At 56.2% G+C, this 22,913-nt stretch overlaps 2 protein-coding genes and 1 long non-coding RNA gene across 3 annotated transcripts; 2 read left to right on the forward strand and 1 right to left on the reverse strand.

Moving 5' to 3' along the window:
• The first annotated feature begins 210 nt into the window (after positions 1-210).
• On the forward strand, positions 211-10,350 carry LOC136997492 (uncharacterized). The gene is made up of 2 exons (XM_067348397.1): positions 211-2,056; positions 6,227-10,350. The coding sequence occupies exon 2, from the start codon at positions 7,016-7,018 to the stop codon at positions 9,623-9,625; it is 2,610 nt and encodes an 869-aa protein (XP_067204498.1). The 5' UTR covers positions 211-2,056; positions 6,227-7,015; the 3' UTR covers positions 9,626-10,350.
• A 19-nt stretch (positions 10,351-10,369) lies between these two features.
• Positions 10,370-17,440, forward strand: LOC136997491 (uncharacterized). The gene is made up of 2 exons (XM_067348396.1): positions 10,370-15,673; positions 15,719-17,440. The coding sequence occupies exon 1, from the start codon at positions 11,741-11,743 to the stop codon at positions 15,104-15,106; it is 3,366 nt and encodes a 1,121-aa protein (XP_067204497.1). The 5' UTR covers positions 10,370-11,740; the 3' UTR covers positions 15,107-15,673; positions 15,719-17,440.
• Positions 17,441-17,762: 322 nt separating this feature from the next.
• On the reverse strand, positions 17,763-21,389 carry LOC136997495 (uncharacterized). The gene is made up of 2 exons (XR_010888234.1): positions 18,942-21,389; positions 17,763-17,921 (listed from the first exon to the last, which is right to left on the reverse strand). It is a non-coding gene; the product is annotated as an uncharacterized lncRNA (long non-coding RNA).
• Between the last annotated feature and the right edge of the window lie 1,524 nt (positions 21,390-22,913).

Raw genomic sequence — 22,913 nt, forward strand, 5'->3', positions numbered from 1 at the left:
GAGAAGTCTGGGTCCCATCCCCACCCCGGGGAAGGAGGGAAAGGGTCAGCCTGATGGGGGGAGCTCTAGGCCCCCCCCAATTCGGGCAGAGGACTTGAGGAGGGGGGGGATGGAGCTGGTCCCGGTGGTGAGGAGAATAGATGGGGCCGCTCCTCCCACCCCTCCCCTTCCCAAGAAGGGAGGAAAGGATGGGTGTACTAGCCCCCCCAGCCCACTCAACCCTCTCAGAGAGAGGGAGGTGACGGGGTAGTGGCGAAGGAAGGAATGAGTGGGAGGGTGAGCGAGGGCTCTCCTCCCGCTCTGGGTGAAGGGGGGCTCCCCCAACCAAAGGCGGAGGAGCGGAAGAGCGGAGAGGGGGGATTGGTTCCTGCCAAGAAAGTGCATGGGGCCACTCCTCCCTCCCCCCATCTCCCCAAAAAGGGAGGGATGGATGGAGGGATGACTGGAAGGAGAGTGGAGGACCCACCTCCCATCCAGAAGGAGGGCGGCGATCTGGAGGGAGCAAAGGAGTTTGGGAGAACTGCCCCCCCGGTAAGTGATGTTCCTCGGCAAGGGGAGGACCGCGAAAGGGAAGGCCTCCCGTCCGGGGTCCTCCTCAGGTGGAGGAGCATCATCACAGCTGCGGATTGGGGGCGGGAGGATGTTCCATTCCCCCCGGCCCGTGAAGATGTGGTGAGGCGGATGCGGTGGGGTTGGGAAGCCCATGGTGGATCGCTGCGCAGCGTCCGCTTCGGGGGCTCCTTCATGTCCCAATGCGGGACAGAGAGGAGGATGGAGGTGGGGCACTCCGGTCCCAACCAGGTGGAGGGGGTCGGAGTGCTGAAAAGAGTGGCCGAGGAGGCTGCACTTCAGTATCCGCACTGGAGGCTCATTGCGGAGACGCAGTTCGTCCCGAGGAGGCCCCGGATGATGGAACCGCAGCCCCCAAAACCGGCTAAACCTCCCCCACCCTTGGGGGAGGCGTCGAGGTTCCTGATGGATGGCCTGGGGGAGGACATGGATGAAATCCATGAGTCACGTCCTCCCCCCGGAGAGGCCAGACAGGGGAAAAAGAAGAAGAAGAAGAGGGGGGGCGGGAGGAGAGAGTAACTTCATCCTCCCTCCTTAGCCCCCCTATCCCCTCCTTAAAGGGGAGGGGAAGTGAGGATTGCCCCGGGGGGGGAGTGTCAGACGGGATTCCGCCGGCTCCCCCCCGATGGGCAGATGAGTCGGGGGGCATTATGCCCCCCAATCGAGGAGAAGAGCGAGGGGGGGGTGGGGGCTTGCCCCTGCCCCTTACCATCGCTCCATCTGAGGAGTGGGCTCCCTCCTTCGGGGGGCGGGATAGGGCGCCTCGCGCCCCCCGCCTCAGATTCGGAGGAGGTGCGAGCCAGAAAAGGTTTCAGGGGGGGCATTGAGCCCCCCAGTACAGAAGTCGGGCGTGGGGGGGGTGGGGGCGTGCCCCTGCCACACATCATCGCCCCAATTGTGGAGTGGGCTCCCTCCCCGGACTGCGGGAGCTACGCGTTTGACGCCTCCCGCACATAAGTCCGGAGGAGGTGAGCTGTATATGGTCTAGGTCCCCCCAGGCCCGGCCTGACCCAGGTCGGGCATTACACGGGCCTGGGTGTGAGACCAACGGGTCGGCCATCTCGACCGACCCGAAGATTCTGGTCCCCTGCGGGCGGTTATGGCGCGGCATAAGGACGCGGGCCGCCCGCAGTGTGGACCGCCGGGCCCCGGCCCGGAGTGGAGCAGCGCAGAGGGGGGGGGAGAACTTATGTTCTCCCCATGATTTTGTGTGCCGGGAAACCGGCTCGTCAGGGGGGATGGCTGGATGTATGCGTTTGCGGTTCCCAGCCTCCCCCCATATGACTGCTGATGGCACATCAACGGGGGTGGGGTTTAGTTGGTAGGCGTCCGGGGGAGCAGTGGTGTCGCAGACCACTCCTCCGGACGAATCCAACACTACCCTCTGGCAGGGATTTCCCATTGCACGCCAGAGGGTGTCTTTTAGAAGATTCCCCACCCCCGGGGAGGGGCTTGCCCCTCCCAGAAAAAAAAAAAAAAAAAAAAGGTTAGGTTAGGTTCCCTCTCGTTGTGCGCCACCTTGTCGTGGTGAGAGGGCTCACCGGGGGAATACCTGAAAAGGTGTTTCCGCGGTGCTAAGAGCGCACAGTTCCTTCTTAGGAGGGAACGGGGGTCCGGCTACCCCTCAAGGGACTTGTCCCGATTAGCCGGAAGGGGTTGGCGGCCCTGACTTCAATCGCCCGGGTGCCTGGACTCGATAGGTGTGTTTATTTAAAACACACCCCCAGGATAGAGGAGCATTACCTCGAGAAAAAAGCCGGGGCCTGACCAGCCTCGTTAGCACGCCGGTGCTCCGGCATAACGGTCGAGCCCCCATTGCACGAGGGGGGCGATAGCGTCCCATACCGTAACCCCAGTTTGTGGGGCCGGGGGCCGGTGATAGTGTGGTGGCACTATCACGGGCTGCGAGGGTGGTAAAACCTCTATAAAAAGACCCGGGTAGACCGAGCTCGTAAGCCTAGGGTGGGCCATCGGTCTAGGAGAGGAAAAACTCCGATATAAAATCCGGTGAAGGACACACTGTTAACAAACCAATTTTCTTTATATGGACATGGGCAAAGAAAAAGGACATAGTGTACCGTCTCAGGGGAGTCGGACCCCCAGGGACCGGCGTGGTGGGAGTCCTGTCCCGGCTCCTGTCATGTCGTCATCTAGCGACGGGCTGACCATTGAGTGTTCACCGAGCTCAGTGGTCAATAGAGCTATCGGATCAGTGTATGCCCTGTATAGACAGAGTGAGAGACTGTTTTCGGAACGTTCTATGGTGTTCGCGAAAGACTTGTGCGGGATTTACTGCTTTATAGCAGGAAGACTGGGTTGTGGAGTAAAGAGATGTAGGTGTGATATAGACATGTCATGGGAATTCTATAAAACTATGGGTCCTGGTGGAAGGAGCACATTCCAAATACCAACGAGAAAGGAAATGGCGGATTCTGTCCTTGGGTTGTGGTCTCGCTATGACCGTCGTATGAAGGATGTAGTTCCTGAAAAATGGAAGAGAAAGAAATTAAGGCATACTTACCGACATGCGTGTGTTGTCCTGTTGGCTGCTACTGAACTGCTGGGCTCCGACCTGAAACAGAAAGAAGAGGTTAATAGGGCAATGGAATTTCTACGGAAATCGGGTAGACCGTACGAATACGGACAGCTGGGATATAAATCCCCGGAGAAGGCGGATAATACCCCTCTCCGACTTAGAGGTGGGATTGGTCCCCCTGTCTTCAGGAAGGGGCAAAGGAAGAGCAGACTTCTGGAGGAAATGCATAGGGATCCGGATTCTTCGGACTCAGACCATGGTCCTGTGGTAACATCCCAGGAGCTACTGGCCCCTGGCACCATTACGGTGGAGAGGGGACCAGGTCCGATAGAAGAAAAGAAGAAGGAAGAGGGGAAGAAACCCGCTACCGAGGTGGTGGAGATGACCATCTCCTCCGATGAAGAGGACACCGTCCCACCCCCTGGTCTGGGTCCTTTGTATTCGGACTTGGAGGGGGAGTCGGATTTGGGATCTGGAGAGAACTTCCCCTCCTCCAGGCCCTATACGGGCCCTGAAGAGGAGGATGTACCTCCCCGGGAGAAGTGGCGCCTACCTGCGCTTCATAGAGCACAGGGAAGGCCCAGAAAGGATGGGACGGGTCCTTTTAAGGCCCTGTCCACGTCTGGATCGGAAAGAGGAAAGGATAATATTCGAAGGAAGAAAGGGAAGAAATTCCCCTATAGGGAAGAGGATATGGAGACTGCGGGGACGTCGGCCTTAATGGTGCGCCCACCGCCTCTCACTGGGGACCAGCGTGCAACTGCTGAACATCGCCTCCAACAGATGGAGCGTGGTTCGGCAAGGGAAATCGTGGTCCACGCCGACAGCTGCCTGGATGAGATCGAGCATGCGAGATCGGTCACTTCAAACATGAAGGGTTCCCTTAGTGGGAAGATTAAGTTAAATGTATACCTCCTTAGAGAGGTTTTGAGGACTCTGGCTACCAGAGCTGACAAGGTAGGGGACCCGGGATACTGGAAATCCCGGGTTATCACAGTCGAAAAGGACAATACGGCCTATAAGGCCCAGAATGAAAATCTCATAAGGAAACTGGCCAAAGCGGAAAACGTCATCCGCTTTATGAAGGCAAAGGCCTCCAATCCGGAGGGCCCGTTGATTAGGGACTCCATGTCCCCCACACTAGGTAGGGAACCGTTGGGGCGATCGGAATTGGGGAGCGCCACTGCTGCTGCATCTACCGGTCTGACCGACCCCAATATTGATACGGATCTGGAGATGGACTCTCTGCGTCGAATCCCAGATGCAGACAGGATGAGTCTACAGCTCGTCACGGAGGTCAGCAGGTCGCTGGTCTCGGTGATGGAAGCGGTGAGGAGGATGGAGGACAGAATGGATTCCCTGGAGCTGGGCGGACGAACCGTCCCTGCTCCGGTACTACCGGGTACTAAGGGAGGAAAGGATCGCGTGGATTCCCTGGGGATGGGCGGACGTACCGCTCCTGCCCCGGTACTACCGGATCCTAAAGGAAGTAAGAAGATGAAGAAAAGGAAGAAGGGGTCCGGTGCCGCACCCCCCCGGATGCCCCCCCCACCCTGTGGGGTGGAGGTTCTATCGGAGGGGGATTTACCGACAGGTGGACCTGCGCCTCCCCTACGGGGGGCAGAAACCACCTGGACCACCGTGGGAAAAGGAGGCAGAAAGAAGAGAGAAGATACGGGGCCTCATGGGCCTACCATGCCACCCTCTTCTACCGCCAAGAGGTCTGGAGGAACGCAGCCGTCGCAGCCCTCAAAGGGAGGCCCATCTCTTGTGGGGATCAAGAGAAGGTTGCCACGCTCGGCGGCTGTTTCAATTACAACTGCTGGAAGCTACGCGGAAGTAATGAAAAAGGCCAAGGAGAGGATAGACATTAAGGACCTTAATATAGGGTCCTTGACCATGAGGAAGGCCAGAAATGGAGGAGTTCTCTTGGAGATCTCGGGAGAAAACTCCAAGCAGAAGGCGGACGACCTCGCTGGTCGAATTAGGGATGTGATGGCGGACCAAGCGGAAGAGGTGAGGGTCACCAGGCCGACGAGAAGACTGGATCTCCGACTCGTTGGTCTCGAGGAGTACACCTCGCGCGAGGATATAACCGCGGCTCTCTCCCGATTGGGAGGATGTGGGGTCGAGGAGATCCGAGTGGGCAGGACTCAGAATTCAGGCCGTAGAGGCCTAAGCCTGATTTGGGCCCAATGCCCCGCGGAACCGGCGATGAGGATCGCAAGTGCCGGTAAAGTGAGGATTGGTTGGTCGGATGCCAGGGTTGAGCTCCTTCGGAGCCGCCCTGCGCAATGTTTCAAGTGTTTAGGCCGGGGTCATGTACAGCTGAACTGCCCATCCACTATGGATCGGGCACAATGCTGTTACCGCTGTGGAGAGGAGGGCCATACGGCGGGCTCTTGCAGGAAGAGGCCGCATTGTCCGCTATGTGCCCTCAAAGGGCTCCCGTCAGCCCACAGGTCCGGGAGCAACGATTGCCCTCCGATTCCTCCGTTGAGGCTACCGGTTGGTGCATCGAGGCCCAGAGAAGAGGACAGTGAGGAGTCCCAACCGATCCTTCCCCCTTCCCTCTCATCTCCAGAAATGGATGTTGAGTTGGGAGGTGCGGGGGAATCCAAGCGACCGAGGGAGGACTCGACAAGCCCCCCTCAGGTGGACTCCAAGAAGCCGAGGGGATGTGATCCTGACCGGTCAGGTTCTCCCCAACCAGGCCCCTCTACGGGTCCGTGAAGATGGTAGCGGGGACAGGAGAGTCCGGACCACAACTGGACCACCATTAATGGGATCAAGATCCTGACACCAGGACCAGCATAGGGGGGAGATCGAGATGGAATGCGCTAGTTCGTAAATACCTTGGTCTCCCCCTGATCACGCCGGCGCATGTGGATTTCGCGGGGGTGGTTTTAGTCGGTAGGCACCGTTCATTCCTGACTAGTCAGGGTGAGCGGTGAATCCGACACTCCCTCCCGTCAGGCTGAGGGGTAGCAATTCTCAGCCCTTGCACGACGGGAGGAGTCTTTTGAAGATTTCCACCCTCGAGGGGGCCTGACGGGTGACCGTCAGGTCCTCGAAACAACAAAAAAAAAAAAAAGGTTAGGTTAGGTTAGGTTAGGTTAGGTTAGGTTAGGTTCCCCTTCGTCGTGCGCCACCTTGTCGTGGTGAAGGGGCTCACCATGGGGCGGCTCGCTGGAGTCGTCTTGTGGTGCCAAGAGCGCACAGTTCCCTCGCTGGAGGGAACAAGAGGAGCCCAGCGACTCCTTAGGGACTTGTCCCAATCGCTGGTAGGAGACGGGGACTCTGACTTCAAACCCCCGGTGGCATGGCACCGTTAGGGGGAGATTTCTATCTCCCCTCCATGCACGGGCGGCCAGGCTCGTTAGCCCAGTGGGGCGGCTGGCCAGGGGGGTGCTCCCCCCGTGGTGGAGGCCTGTCTTGGCCGGGGCTGCTGCTCCGGCGGGACGGGTCTTTGGTGGGGTCACTTCGGTGGCCCCGTCTAAAGGGGTGGATGTGGGTGCCGGTTCCCTCTGTGTCTCGGGCGGATGTCCTTTTCAGGACATGCCGTCTGGCATGGAGGGAAAGCGGTGTCCCACAAGGGTGGCTCCCCCTCTCCGCTCAAACGGCTCGGGGACGTGGTCCCTGAGTACGCGGGCGTGAAGGGGAGCGACAGAGGGAGGACACCCTGGCATTATTGCTGGGGTGGTAGACCGTAACCCCAATTTATTGGGGCCGGGGGCCGGTGCTTGCACTGAGCTTGCACGGGCCGCGAGGGAGACAAAACCTCTATAAAAAGATCCGGGCAGGACGGGCTCGTCAGTCTTGGTCGACAACCGTCCTAGTGGAAGGAAAACCACGATAAATAACCCGAAGAAGACAACTTCGTTAAAAAATTACAATTTATGGATCTTCATGGAAGAAGAGAGATTGGAGACTGCCGATGGGCTTCGGATCCCGGAGGCCGGCGTATCTGGGGGTATTGTCCCTGCTCCCAGTACGTCGTCATCATACGAAGGGCCAGCCGTCTCGTGCTCCGCGGGCGAGAAGGTGGAAAATACTACCGCGATGATAAGGATGAGGAGAATCCTCAAGGCGGTTAGTGATGCCGCTACGGGGATAGCCACCTCCCATTTTCTATTCAAAGAGAGTGAGGCAGAGGCGAATAGGCTCAAGAAGAGTTTCTATTCGCTCTGGGCCTTTCTGGCCTATCATGATGAGGATGAACAAGGGTACGAAACGGCGAAACCACACCTTGTGAAATACAAGGTTTGGGATGAATCGTTCCCCGCTGGAGTATCCCCGGAAACATTGTCGAGTGCCCTTACCAAAGCATTCGACTTTATCCGAGAGTGGGATAAGAGGGAGGCCTATGAGGGAATCTTGCGGGCGGCAGCCTGGTCATACCGCAAACTCGGTATAAAAACCGAAGATGTCCCTGAGGTTTTTGCGGCGGAACTTTTTGTATCCGTCGCTGAATTGTTGGGAGATGATCTTCCCCCAACCATGCAGGAGGACAGCCGAGCTACAAAGAGGCTCGAGCAACTCGGTATCCCATGGATACCGGGTACCGCCGAATTCTGGAGGAGTGGGAATGAGGATGAAACTCTCAATCCCACGGGATTGAAAGGGGGAGGAAAGCCGCTCGCGTTCCGGGGAAACCGGGAAAAGATGGACAAGCAGGAAGAGGAGGGAAGGGGGAGGAGAAAAAGGTACAAGCCTTGTACCTACCCATCATCATCCTCGGAGGAGGAGGATGAGGGGACGGCTGAGAGGGAGGGGGCCGAGACCCCCATCTCCCTGTCCACGGATGAGATGGAGGAGGGGGAACCCGTGAGGGCTTCTACCCCCCCTCCAGCTACGCCCGGGACGGAAGACCCCGTCTCCCTGTCTCTGGGAGGGAAGGAGAGTGGGGAGCCCAATGGGGCTACTACCCTCCCTCCGACCACGTCCAGGACGGAAGACCCTCAACCGGGTCCATCCACACAGGTGGAGGGTTTACCCCCACCTACTGTGGATTTCGAGGACTGCCTCATCACCTCAGGAGAGGATGAGGGAATGGAGGATGGGACCACGGCCCCCCCATCAACCTCGACGGGAATACCCAGTTGGGTCCCTGCCGGGGAAAGGACGGACCCGTCAAAGAGATTCGCGTCGGCCCGAAGGGCACAAGGGAGACCGAGGAAAGATGGGACAGGCCCATTCATTGACTCGGAAACAGAGGAGTTAGAAATGGTGGTTCGGGGAGAGACGGCCTCCGAAGAAGAGGAGATAGAAGTGGTGCCTCCGTCGCTGACTGGTCCGCAAAAGCGGGAGGCAGCGCGGAGTATCCAAAAGATGGAGAGGGGCTCTACGGAGGAACTTTATAAAAGTTTCGACCGGAAGCTCCTCACCATCGAGCAGATCAGGCAATGTTCAAGGAACATAAGAGGCCAACAAAGCGGACGAATTAAAATGAACGTATTCGTCCTGAGGGAAGTGCTCAAGACCCTGACGAGCAGGGCAGCCCACGGCGGAGACCCAGGTTTCTGGAAGGCCAGATACCTTGCCGAAAAGAGGAGCAACGCGACCCTCAAGGCCCAAGTCCGTCAGATCGACACGCAGATGAAACTGCAGAGAGTCGATCTGGCGGAAATGAGAGAAAGAGAGAGAGAGAGGGAGAGAGAAGGAAGGCGTCAGCCATGCGAGCCGATGCTCTCTCCCACAAGGGGGGTTTCTCCCCTTCCCCGTCCAAGCACGGACGGGGTTGAGGAGATATCTCCAGCCCAGGAAGGAGGAAGAGATGAGGGAATGGAGTGTGACTCTGTCCCACAGATCCCCATTGAGATTTCTCTCAAGGGGATAATGGAGGCACTCCAGACCCTCACCAGCAGGATGGAGAAACTGGAGAGCGGAATAAGCGAGGCTCGCCTCCCCCCTTCTGCTTCCCATGTTGTCCCTACTGCGCCTGGCAGGGGGGCGAAGGGGCAGCGGAAGAAGAAGAGGACCACAAAGGCCCCCTTAAAGAAGGACGCCTCTGGCTCCAAGAAGGCGAAAAGAGCCGAAGGTGGCAGAGGAGCGGGAGAAATTCCCCCCCCTCCTTCCGAGGATCCCCCACCAGGGGCAGGAAATGCGGCAGGACCGTTAGCGGAGGGGGAATCAACGGGCGTAGACCCACGTAATCCCCCCACAGAAACGTGGGCCACGGTGGCGGGAAAGCGTGGCAGAAGGGCTAATACTGCCCCACAGGCTGCCCCCCCAGCACCTTCAGCAATCCCTGCCTCCCAGAAGAAGGAGGAGAGGAAGAAGATGGATCGCAAAACTGCGATAAAGAAGGCGAAGAAGAGGCTGCCGCGTTCCGCCGCTATCCTCATCTCCGTGAAGGAGCCAGATACTCTTTCCGGAGTAATTAGGAAGGCGCAGGAGAGCATCTCCCTCGAACAACTGGGGATCACCCAATTACGGATGAAATCCAGCTTCGGGGGGGGGCTCTTCTGGAAATCCCAGGAAAGGGGGAGGATGCCGAGGCTAAAGCCTCATACTTAGCCTCTGAGATCCGCATCGCTGTTGGTGATACCGATAGCATTGCGATCAGGAGGCCGTCGCGCCGACTCGATCTACGGCTAACCGGGATCATGGAGTCGGTCACCCCGGAAGAAATCCGGGAGGCCCTGGCGGAGGTGGGGGAATGTTCCCCAAAAGAGTTTAAGTTGGGACCCTGGAACCCCTTGATAAGGGGCAAAAGGTCAATCTGGGCCCAGGGTCCAGATAGAGCCGTGGTTAAAGCGGCAGAGGCGGGTAGGATTAAAGCGGGCTGGACCGCCTTCCAGGTGGTTTTGCTGAAAAGTAGGCCAGCCCGCTGCTACCGATGCCATGCCCGTGGCCACATGCGGCAGAGCTGTCCGTCCAATGAGGATAGGACGGACTGCTGCATGAACTGCGGGGAGAAGGAACACAAGATGGCGCAGTGCAAGGTCCCTGCGCACTGCCCAATCTGTGCTAAAAGGGGTAAGGTGGCAAACCATAGGGCGGGAGCGGAGCTCTGTCCTCCAGTTCCCCCCCGCTGGAAGCCACCTAAAAAACTTACTAGGGAGGAAAGGGGAGTTGTACCTGGAGGTAGAGGGGAGCCCAATCACGGGCCCACCCCCCCTGCTGAAAGGACAACTCCCCCCTTGGAGAGGGATCCAGAGCCTACACCGTCTGTCCCAGTTAGGGGCAGCGTTGAGGCGGAAAAGCCTCAGACAATCCCAATGGAGGTTGAGCCACGCGGCCCAACTCCGGGACAAAAGAGAGCAAGAGTAACAGAGGGGGAGGAGGGAGAGGAAAGACCTGCACCAAGCACCCCCACCCGCCCTACCAAGGTGAAGGTAGTGGAGAAGCGGGTAGAAGAGAGGCCCCCCACGGAGTAATAACCTATATAGGGTTAAACTCTGTGAGGAGGGTCAGAGGGGGAGAGGGGGGAAGGAAGATTGGGCCCCTCTAGGGCACCTGTCCCTTCCCCCTCAGCCCCCAAGAAGAAGACAATCGAAAGACGGAGGAGAGCAACCTCCTACCCCCCCTCCCAAAAGGGGGGGAGAATTGCGGAGCCAAACAACGGCATGCCAGGGAGAGTCTGGAAGGATGCCACTGGCGATACCCAGCCCTCTCCCACTTAATGGCAGGAGACGATAAGCGTTTAATGGGGGTGGGGTTTTAGTGGGTAGGCACCACCGCAGCAAAGTTCCGCTGGGTGGTGAATCCCACACTCCCCTTCCGCAGTGCGGTCATTAGGACTGCACATTGCACGCGGAGGGGGGTCTTTAGAAGATTTCCCCACCCCCAGGGGCTCCGACTTGTCGGGCCCCAAACCAATAAAAAAAAAAAAAAAAAAAGGTTAGGTTAGGTTCCCTCTCGTCGTGCGCCACCTTGTCGTGGTGAGAGGGCTCACCGGGGGAATACCTGAAAGGGTGTTCCCGCGGTGCCAAGAGCGCACAGTTCCCTCGCTGGAGGGAACAAGAGGAGCCCAGCGACTCCTTAGGGACTTGTCCCAATCGCTGGTAGGAGACGGGGACTCTGACTTCAAACCCCCGGTGGCATGGCACCGTTAGGGGGAGATTTCTATCTCCCCTCCATGCACGGGCGGCCAGGCTCGTTAGCCCAGTGGGGCGGCTGGCCAGGGGGGTGCTCCCCCCGTGGTGGAGGCCTGTCTTGGCCGGGGCTGCTGCTCCGGCGGGACGGGTCTTTGGTGGGGTCACTTCGGTGGCCCTGTCTAAAGGGGTGGATGTGGGTGCTGGTTCCCTCTGTGTCTCGGGCGGATGTCCTTTTCAGGACATGCCGTCTGGCATGGAGGGAAAGCGGTGTCCCACAAGGGTGGCTCCCCCTCTCCGCTCAAACGGCTCGGGGACGTGGTCCCTGAGTACGCGGGCGTGAAGGGGAGCGACAGAGGGAGGACACCCTGGCATTATTGCTGGGGTGGTAGACCGTAACCCCAATTTATTGGGGCCGGGGGCCGGTGCTTGCACTGAGCTTGCACGGGCCGCGAGGGAGACAAAACCTCTATAAAAAGATCCGGGCAGGACGGGCTCGTCAGTCTTGGTCGACAACCGTCCTAGTGGAAGGAAAACCACGATAAATAACCCGAAGAAGACAACTTCGTTAAAAAATTACAATTTATGGATCTTCATGGAAGAAGAGAGATTGGAGACTGCCGATGGGCTTCGGATCCCGGAGGCCGGCGTATCTGGGGGTATTGTCCCTGCTCCCAGTACGTCGTCATCATACGAAGGGCCAGCCGTCTCGTGCTCCGCGGGCGAGAAGGTGGAAAATACTACCGCGATGATAAGGATGAGGAGAATCCTCAAGGCGGTTAGTGATGCCGCTACGGGGATAGCCACCTCCCATTTTCTATTCAAAGAGAGTGAGGCAGAGGCGAATAGGCTCAAGAAGAGTTTCTATTCGCTCTGGGCCTTTCTGGCCTATCATGATGAGGATGAACAAGGGTACGAAACGGCGAAACCACACCTTGTGAAATACAAGGTTTGGGATGAATCGTTCCCCGCTGGAGTATCCCCGGAAACATTGTCGAGTGCCCTTACCAAAGCATTCGACTTTATCCGAGAGTGGGATAAGAGGGAGGCCTATGAGGGAATCTTGCGGGCGGCAGCCTGGTCATACCGCAAACTCGGTATAAAAACCGAAGATGTCCCTGAGGTTTTTGCGGCGGAACTTTTTGTATCCGTCGCTGAATTGTTGGGAGATGATCTTCCCCCAACCATGCAGGAGGACAGCCGAGCTACAAAGAGGCTCGAGCAACTCGGTATCCCATGGATACCGGGTACCGCCGAATTCTGGAGGAGTGGGAATGAGGATGAAACTCTCAATCCCACGGGATTGAAAGGGGGAGGAAAGCCGCTCGCGTTCCGGGGAAACCGGGAAAAGATGGACAAGCAGGAAGAGGAGGGAAGGGGGAGGAGAAAAAGGTACAAGCCTTGTACCTACCCATCATCATCCTCGGAGGAGGAGGATGAGGGGACGGCTGAGAGGGAGGGGGCCGAGACCCCCATCTCCCTGTCCACGGATGAGATGGAGGAGGGGGAACCCGTGAGGGCTTCTACCCCCCCTCCAGCTACGCCCGGGACGGAAGACCCCGTCTCCCTGTCTCTGGGAGGGAAGGAGAGTGGGGAGCCCAATGGGGCTACTACCCTCCCTCCGACCACGTCCAGGACGGAAGACCCTCAACCGGGTCCATCCACACAGGTGGAGGGTTTACCCCCACCTACTGTGGATTTCGAGGACTGCCTCATCACCTCAGGAGAGGATGAGGGAATGGAGGATGGGACCACGGCCCCCCCATCAACCTCGACGGGAATACCCAGTTGGGTCCCTGCCGGGGAAAGGACGGACCCGTCAAAGAGATTCGCGTCGGCCCGAAGGGCACAAGGGAGACCGAGGAAAGATGGGACAGGCCCATTCATTGACTCGGAAACAGAGGAGTTAGAAATGGTGGTTCGGGGAGAGACGGCCTCCGAAGAAGAGGAGATAGAAGTGGTGCCTCCGTCGCTGACTGGTCCGCAAAAGCGGGAGGCAGCGCGGAGTATCCAAAAGATGGAGAGGGGCTCTACGGAGGAACTTTATAAAAGTTTCGACCGGAAGCTCCTCACCATCGAGCAGATCAGGCAATGTTCAAGGAACATAAGAGGCCAACAAAGCGGACGAATTAAAATGAACGTATTCGTCCTGAGGGAAGTGCTCAAGACCCTGACGAGCAGGGCAGCCCACGGCGGAGACCCAGGTTTCTGGAAGGCCAGATACCTTGCCGAAAAGAGGAGCAACGCGACCCTCAAGGCCCAAGTCCGTCAGATCGACACGCAGATGAAACTGCAGAGAGTCGATCTGGCGGAAATGAGAGAAAGAGAGAGAGAGAGGGAGAGAGAAGGAAGGCGTCAGCCATGCGAGCCGATGCCCTCTCCCACAAGGGGGGTTTCTCCCCTTCCCCGTCCAAGCACGGACGGGGTTGAGGAGATATCTCCAGCCCAGGAAGGAGGAAGAGATGAGGGAATGGAGTGTGACTCTGTCCCACAGATCCCCATTGAGATTTCTCTCAAGGGGATAATGGAGGCACTCCAGACCCTCACCAGCAGGATGGAGAAACTGGAGAGCGGAATAAGCGAGGCTCGCCTCCCCCCTTCTGCTTCCCATGTTGTCCCTACTGCGCCTGGCAGGGGGGCGAAGGGGCAGCGGAAGAAGAAGAGGACCACAAAGGCCCCCTTAAAGAAGGACGCCTCTGGCTCCAAGAAGGCGAAAAGAGCCGAAGGTGGCAGAGGGGCGGGAGAAATTCCCCCCCCTCCTTCCGAGGATCCCCCACCAGGGGCAGGAAATGCGACAGGACCGTTAGCGGAGGGGGAATCAACGGGCGTAGACCCACGTAATCCCCCCACAGAAACGTGGGCCACGGTGGCGGGAAAGCGTGGCAGAAGGGCTAATACTGCCCCACAGGCTGCCCCCCCAGCACCTTCAGCAATCCCTGCCTCCCAGAAGAAGGAGGAGAGGAAGAAGATGGATCGCAAAACTGCGATAAAGAAGGCGAAGAAGAGGCTGCCGCGTTCCGCCGCTATCCTCATCTCCGTGAAGGAGCCAGATACTCTTTCCGGAGTAATTAGGAAGGCGCAGGAGAGCATCTCCCTCGAACAACTGGGGATCACCCAATTACGGATGAAATCCAGCTTCGGGGGGGGGGCTCTTCTGGAAATCCCAGGAAAGGGGGAGGATGCCGAGGCTAAAGCCTCATACTTAGCCTCTGAGATCCGCATCGCTGTTGGTGATACCGATAGCATTGCGATCAGGAGGCCGTCGCGCCGACTCGATCTACGGCTAACCGGGATCATGGAGTCGGTCACCCCGGAAGAAATCCGGGAGGCCCTGGCGGAGGTGGGGGAATGTTCCCCAAAAGAGTTTAAGTTGGGACCCTGGAACCCCTTGATAAGGGGCAAAAGGTCAATCTGGGCCCAGGGTCCAGATAGAGCCGTGGTTAAAGCGGCAGAGGCGGGTAGGATTAAAGCGGGCTGGACCGCCTTCCAGGTGGTTTTGCTGAAAAGTAGGCCAGCCCGCTGCTACCGATGCCATGCCCGTGGCCACATGCGGCAGAGCTGTCCGTCCAATGAGGATAGGACGGACTGCTGCATGAACTGCGGGGAGAAGGAACACAAGATGGCGCAGTGCAAGGTCCCTGCGCACTGCCCAATCTGTGCTAAAAGGGGTAAGGTGGCAAACCATAGGGCGGGAGCGGAGCTCTGTCCTCCAGTTCCCCCCCGCTGGAAGCCACCTAAAAAACTTACTAGGGAGGAAAGGGGAGTTGTACCTGGAGGTAGAGGGGAGCCCAATCACGGGCCCACCCCCCTGCTGAAAGGACAACTCCCCCCTTGGAGAGGGATCCAGAGCCTACACCGTCTGTCCCAGTTAGGGGCAGCGTTGAGGCGGAAAAGCCTCAGACAGTCCCAATGGAGGTTGAGCCACGCGGCCCAACTCCGGGACAAAAGAGAGCAAGAGTAACAGAGGGGGAGGAGGGAGAGGAAAGACCTGCACCAAGCACCCCCACCCGCCCTACCAAGGTGAAGGTAGTGGAGAAGCGGGTAGAAGAGAGGCCCCCCACGGAGTAATAACCTATATAGGGTTAAACTCTGTGAGGAGGGTCAGAGGGGGAGAGGGGGGAAGGAAGATTGGGCCCCTCTTGGGCACCTGTCCCTTCCCCCTCAGCCCCCAAGAAGAAGACAATCGAAAGACGGAGGAGAGCAACCTCATACCCCCCCTCCCCAAAGGGGGGGAGAATTGCGGAGCCAAACAACGGCATGCCAGGGAGAGTCTGGAAGGATGCCACTGGCGATACCCAGCCCTCTCCCACTTAATGGCAGGAGACGATAAGCGTTTAATGGGGGTGGGGTTTTAGTGGGTAGGCACCACCGCAGCAAAGTTCCGCTGGGTGGTGAATCCCACACTCCCCTTCCGCAGTGCGGTCATTAGGACTGCACATTGCACGCGGAGGGGGGTCTTTAGAAGATTTCCCCACCCCCAGGGGCTCCGACTTGTCGGGCCCCAAAAAAAAAAAAAAAAAAAAAAAAGGTTAGGTTAGGTTAGGTTAGGTTAGGTTAGGTTAGGTTAGGTTAGGTTAGGTTAGGTTACAGGAGTAGCGCAACTTCGAATCGGAGCAAAAAAAGTGAGCAGGTAGAAGTGTAGTACTCGTCGAGACAAGCAACTTTGGCCCTATGAACTATACGGCGGCAAAGCTCGGTTTAGGCTCACGAGCCCCCGAAAGATGTCGATATGCGACCTTTGAAATTCGATAACTCGGTAACTACGGGAGATGGAGGGTCGGACCTCAGGACCTTAATCGGAGGGCACGGGGAGGTGTTTCGAACGCGCGCAGCCGTTTGCCGAAATTGTGAAATTTTTTTTTTTTTTTCACCCTTCATCCCTTATATCTCGGCGGGGGTTGGTCGGACGGCCTCGGGACCGGTCGCGTTCGACGCAACTCGACCCCTTCCCACGCTATCCTCTATACAAGCGTCTATCTCGAAGGGTTTCCGAGATAAATGGAGACAAAGAATTTTCTCGCAAGCGACTTTCGTGCGAATTATTTGAATTAATTTTTTTTTTTTTTCGGGTTCCGAAAAGTGGGGTCCCACGCGTTCGGGAGGTCGAGAAACGTCGTTGGAACCCGCGAATCTGGGAACTTTTTTTTTTTCCCCTCATCGGTTGTCGGGGACTTGGAAAATTTCGGACCGTTAGGTTGGAACAGGTTGCAACATATTGCAACCCCGTTGCAACCTATCGCAACCCATCAAACCTGTCGCGATAGGTTGCGATAGGTTGCAACGGGGTTGCAATGTTGCAACCTTCGTCCTAACCGAGGAAAAAATTTTTCCAAGTGCCCGTCCTAACCCATAGTCTCGTTCTGACCGAAGGTTAGGACGACGATGGGAAACTCTCGGAAAGGGTTGGGGCGTGCCGTCAGGACGCGGTGGCCAAAGGAAAGCCGGTTAGGACGGGCGGAACCCCGACCTAACCGACGGTCAGGACGAGGATATGAACACATTTGGTTAGGAGCGAGAAGAGCGGTCAGGACACGTGGGCCAAAGGAAAACCGGTTAGGACTGCATCGCCGCCCTGACTGGTTAGGTTAGGTTAGGTTAGGTTACAGGAGTAGCGCAACTTCGAATCGGAGCAAAAAAAGTGAGCAGGTAGAAGTGTAGTACTCGTCGAGACAAGCAACTTTGGCCCTATGAACTATACGGCGGCAAAGCTCGGTTTAGGCTCACGAGCCCCCGAAAGATGTCGATATGCGACCTTTGAAATTCGATAACTCGGTAACTACGGGAGATGGAGGGTCGGACCTCAGGACCTTAATCGGAGGGCACGGGGAGGTGTTTCGAACGCGCGCAGCCGTTTGCCGAAATTGTGAAATTTTTTTTTTTTTTCACCCTTCATCCCTTATATCTCGGCGGGGGTTGGTCGGACGGCCTCGGGACCGGTCGCGTTCGACGCAACTCGACCCCTTCCCACGCTATCCTCTATACAAGCGTCTATCTCGAAGGGTTTCCGAGATAAATGGAGACAAAGAATTTTCTCGCAAGCGACTTTCGTGCGAATTATTTGAATTAATTTTTTTTTTTTTCGGGTTCCGAAAAGTGGGGTCCCACGCGTTCGGGAGGTCGAGAAACGTCGTTGGAACCCGCGAATCTGGGAACTTTTTTTTTTTCCCCTCATCGGTTGTCGGGGACTTGGAAAATTTCGGACCGTTAGGTTGGAACAGGTTGCAACATATTGCAACCCCGTTGCAACCTATCGCAACCCATCAAACCTGTCGCGATAGGTTGCGATAGGTTGCAACGGGGTTGCAATGTTGCAACCTTCGTCCTAACCGAGGAAAAAATTTTTCCAAGTGCCCGTCCTAACCCATAGTCTCGTTCTGACCGAAGGTTAGGACGACGATGGGAAACTCTCGGAAAGGGTTGGGGCGTGCCGTCAGGACGCGGTGGCCAAAGGAAAGCCGGTTAGGACGGGCGGAACCCCGACCTAACCGACGGTCAGGACGAGGATATGAACACATTTGGTTAGGAGCGAGAAGAGCGGTCAGGACACGTGGGCCAAAGGAAAACCGGTTAGGACTGCATCGCCGCCCTGACTGGTTAGGTTAGGTTAGGTTAGGTTAGGTTAGGTTACAGGAGTAGCGCAACTTCGAATCGGAGCAAAAAAAGTGAGCAGGTAGAAGTGTAGTACTCGTCGAGACAAGCAACTTTGGCCCTATGAACTATACGGCGGCAAAGCTCGGTTTAGGCTCACGAGCCCCCGAAAGATGTCGATATGCGACCTTTGAAATTCGATAACTCGGTAACTACGGGAGATGGAGGGTCGGACCTCAGGACCTTAATCGGAGGGCACGGGGAGGTGTTTCGAACGCGCGCAGCCGTTTGCCGAAATTGTGAAATTTTTTTTTTTTTTTCACCCTTCATCCCTTATATCTCGGCGGGGGTTGGTCGGACGGCCTCGGGACCGGTCGCGTTCGACGCAACTCGACCCCTTCCCACGCTATCCTCTATACAAGCGTCTATCTCGAAGGGTTTCCGAGATAAATGGAGACAAAGAATTTTCTCGCAAGCGACTTTCGTGCGAATTATTTGAATTAATTTTTTTTTTTTTTTCGGGTTCCGAAAAGTGGGGTCCCACGCGTTCGGGAGGTCGAGAAACGTCGTTGGAACCCGCGAATCTGGGAACTTTTTTTTTTTTTTCCCCTCATCGGTTGTCGGGGACTTGGAAAATTTCGGACCGTTAGGTTGGAACAGGTTGCAACATATTGCAACCCCGTTGCAACCTATCGCAACCCATCAAACCTGTCGCGATAGGTTGCGATAGGTTGCAACGGGGTTGCAATGTTGCAACCTTCGTCCTAACCGAGGAAAAAATTTTTCCAAGTGCCCGTCCTAACCCATAGTCTCGTTCTGACCGAAGGTTAGGACGACGATGGGAAACTCTCGGAAAGGGTTGGGGCGTGCCGTCAGGACGCGGGGGCCAAAGGAAAGCCGGTTAGGACGGGCGGAACCCCGACCTAACCGACGGTCAGGACGAGGATATGAACACATTTGGTTAGGAGCGAGAAGAGCGGTCAGGACACGTGGGCCAAAGGAAAACCGGTTAGGACTGCATCGCCGCCCTGACTGGTTAGGTTAGGTTAGGTTAGGTTACAGGGATCCCGCAAGTACAAATGGACGAGAAAAAAGTGAGCAGGTAGAAGTGTAGTACTCGTCGAGACAAGCAACTTTTGTCCTATGAACTATACGGCGGCAAAGCTCGGTTTGGGCTCACGAGCCCCCGAAAGATGTCGATATGCGACCTTTGAAATTCGGTAACTCGGTAACTACGGGAGATGGAGGGTCGGACCTCAGGACCTTAATCGGAGGGCACGGGGAGGTGTTTCGAACGCGCGCAGCCGTTTGCCGAAATTGTAAAATTTTTTTTTTTTCACCCTTCATCCCTTATATCTCGGCGGGGGTTGGTCGGACGGCCTCGGGACCGGTCGCGTTCGACGCAACTCGACCCCTTCCCACGCTATCCTCTATACAAGCGTCTATCTCGAAGGGTTTCCGAGATAAATGGAGACAAAGAATTTTCTCGCAAGCGACTTTCGTGCGATTTGAATTAATTTTTTTTTTTTTCGGGTTCCGAAAAGTGGGGTCCCACGCGTTCGGGAGGTCGAGAAACGTCGTTGGAACCCGCGAATCTGGGAACTTTTTTTTTTCCCCTCATCGGTTGTCGGGGACTTGGAAAATTTCGGACCGTTAGGTTGGAACAGGTTGCAACATATTGCAACCCCGTTGCAACCTATCGCAACCCACCTAACCTGTCGCGATAGGTTGCGATAGGTTGCAACGGGGTTGCAATGTTGCAACTTCGTCCTAACCGAGGAAAAAATTTTTCCAAGTGCCCGTCCTAACCCATAGTCTCGTTCTGACCGAAGGTTAGGACGACGATGGGAAACTCTCGGAAAGGGTTGGGGCGTGCCGTCAGGACGCGGGGGCCAAAGGAAAGCCGGTTAGGACGGGCGGAACCCCGACCTAACCGACGGTCAGGACGAGGATATGAACACATTCGGTTAGGAGCGAGAAGAGCGGTCAGGACACGTGGGCCAAAGGAAAACCGGTTAGGACGGCATCGCCGCCCTGACTGGTTAGGTTAGGTTAGGTTAGGTTACAGGGATCCCGCAAGTACAAATGGACGAGAAAAAAGTGAGCAGGTAGAAGTGTAGTACTCGTCGAGACAAGCAACTTTTGTCCTATGAACTATACGGCGGCAAAGCTCGGTTTGGGCTCACGAGCCCCCGAAAGATGTCGATATGCGACCTTTGAAATTCGGTAACTCGGTAACTACGGGAGATGGAGGGTCGGACCTCAGGACCTTAATCGGAGGGCACGGGGAGGTGTTTCGAACGCGCGCAGCCGTTTGCCGAAATTGTAAAATTTTTTTTTTTTTCACCCTTCATCCCTTATATCTCGGCGGGGGTTGGTCGGACGGCCTCGGGACCGGTCGCGTTCGACGCAACTCGACCCCTTCCCACGCTATCCTCTATACAAGCGTCTATCTCGAAGGGTTTCCGAGATAAATGGAGACAAAGAATTTTCTCGCAAGCGACTTTCGTGCGATTTGAATTAATTTTTTTTTTTTTCGGGTTCCGAAAAGTGGGGTCCCACGCGTTCGGGAGGTCGAGAAACGTCGTTGGAACCCGCGAATCTGGGAACTTTTTTTTTTCCCCTCATCGGTTGTCGGGGACTTGGAAAATTTCGGACCGTTAGGTTGGAACAGGTTGCAACATATTGCAACCCCGTTGCAACCTATCGCAACCCACCTAACCTGTCGCGATAGGTTGCGATAGGTTGCAACGGGGTTGCAATGTTGCAACTTCGTCCTAACCGAGGAAAAAATTTTTCCAAGTGCCCGTCCTAACCCATAGTCTCGTTCTGACCGAAGGTTAGGACGACGATGGGAAACTCTCGGAAAGGGTTGGGGCGTGCCGTCAGGACGCGGGGGCCAAAGGAAAGCCGGTTAGGACGGGCGGAACCCCGACCTAACCGACGGTCAGGACGAGGATATGAACACATTCGGTTAGGAGCGAGAAGAGCGGTCAGGACACGTGGGCCAAAGGAAAACCGGTTAGGACGGCATCGCCGCCCTGACTGGTTAGGTTAGGTTAGGTTAGGTTACAGGGATCCCGCAAGTACAAATGGACGAGAAAAAAGTGAGCAGGTAGAAGTGTAGTACTCGTCGAGACAAGCAACTTTTGTCCTATGAACTATACGGCGGCAAAGCTCGGTTTGGGCTCACGAGCCCCCGAAAGATGTCGATATGCGACCTTTGAAATTCGGTAACTCGGTAACTACGGGAGATGGAGGGTCGGACCTCAGGACCTTAATCGGAGGGCACGGGGAGGTGTTTCGAACGCGCGCAGCCGTTTGCCGAAATTGTAAAATTTTTTTTTTTTTCACCCTTCATCCCTTATATCTCGGCGGGGGTTGGTCGGACGGCCTCGGGACCGGTCGCGTTCGACGCAACTCGACCCCTTCCCACGCTATCCTCTATACAAGCGTCTATCTCGAAGGGTTTCCGAGATAAATGGAGACAAAGAATTTTCTCGCAAGCGACTTTCGTGCGAATTATTTGAATTAATTTTTTTTTTTTTCGGGTTCCGAAAAGTGGGGTCCCACGCGTTCGGGAGGTCGAGAAACGTCGTTGGAACCCGCGAATCTGGGAACTTTTTTTTTTTCCCCTCATCGGTTGTCGGGGACTTGGAAAATTTCGGACCGTTAGGTTGGAACAGGTTGCAACATATTGCAACCCCGTTGCAACCTATCGCAACCCACCTAACCTGTCGCGATAGGTTGCGATAGGTTGCAACGGGGTTGCAATGTTGCAACTTCGTCCTAACCGAGGAAAAAATTTTTCCAAGTGCCCGTCCTAACCCATAGTCTCGTTCTGACCGAAGGTTAGGACGACGATGGGAAACTCTCGGAAAGGGTTGGGGCGTGCCGTCAGGACGCGGGGGCCAAAGGAAAGCCGGTTAGGACGGGCGGAACCCCGACCTAACCGACGGTCAGGACGAGGATATGAACACATTCGGTTAGGAGCGAGAAGAGCGGTCAGGACACGTGGGCCAAAGGAAAACCGGTTAGGACGGCATCGCCGCCCTGACTGGTTAGGTTAGGTTAGGTTAGGTTACAGGGATCCCGCAAGTACAAATGGACGAGAAAAAAGTGAGCAGGTAGAAGTGTAGTACTCGTCGAGACAAGCAACTTTTGTCCTATGAACTATACGGCGGCAAAGCTCGGTTTGGGCTCACGAGCCCCCGAAAGATGTCGATATGCGACCTTTGAAATTCGGTAACTCGGTAACTACGGGAGATGGAGGGTCGGACCTCAGGACCTTAATCGGAGGGCACGGGGAGGTGTTTCGAACGCGCGCAGCCGTTTGCCGAAATTGTAAAATTTTTTTTTTTTTCACCCTTCATCCCTTATATCTCGGCGGGGGTTGGTCGGACGGCCTCGGGACCGGTCGCGTTCGACGCAACTCGACCCCTTCCCACGCTATCCTCTATACAAGCGTCTATCTCGAAGGGTTTCCGAGATAAATGGAGACAAAGAATTTTCTCGCAAGCGACTTTCGTGCGAATTATTTGAATTAATTTTTTTTTTTTTCGGGTTCCGAAAAGTGGGGTCCCACGCGTTCGGGAGGTCGAGAAACGTCGTTGGAACCCGCGAATCTGGGAACTTTTTTTTTTCCCCTCATCGGTTGTCGGGGACTTGGAAAATTTCGGACCGTTAGGTTGGAACAGGTTGCAACATATTGCAACCCCGTTGCAACCTATCGCAACCCACCTAACCTGTCGCGATAGGTTGCGATAGGTTGCAACGGGGTTGCAATGTTGCAACTTCGTCCTAACCGAGGAAAAAATTTTTCCAAGTGCCCGTCCTAACCCATAGTCTCGTTCTGACCGAAGGTTAGGACGACGATGGGAAACTCTCGGAAAGGGTTGGGGCGTGCCGTCAGGACGCGGGGGCCAAAGGAAAGCCGGTTAGGACGGGCGGAACCCCGACCTAACCGACGGTCAGGACGAGGATATGAACACATTCGGTTAGGAGCGAGAAGAGCGGTCAGGACACGTGGGCCAAAGGAAAACCGGTTAGGACGGCATCGCCGCCCTGACTGGTTAGGTTAGGTTAGGTTAGGTTACAGGGATCCCGCAAGTACAAATGGACGAGAAAAAAGTGAGCAGGTAGAAGTGTAGTACTCGTCGAGACAAGCAACTTTTGTCCTA

The sequence above is a fragment of the Linepithema humile genome, chromosome 1 (assembly GCF_040581485.1).
Source record: "Linepithema humile isolate Giens D197 chromosome 1, Lhum_UNIL_v1.0, whole genome shotgun sequence".
NCBI lineage: Eukaryota > Metazoa > Arthropoda > Insecta > Hymenoptera > Formicidae > Linepithema > Linepithema humile.

What these genes read in the sequence shown, in the direction of transcription:
- LOC136997492 (XM_067348397.1), top strand. Translation starts at nt 7,016, where the DNA reads ATGGAAGAAGAGAGATTGGAGACTGCCGATGGGCTTCGGATCCCGGAG.
- LOC136997491 (XM_067348396.1), top strand. Translation starts at nt 11,741, where the DNA reads ATGGAAGAAGAGAGATTGGAGACTGCCGATGGGCTTCGGATCCCGGAG.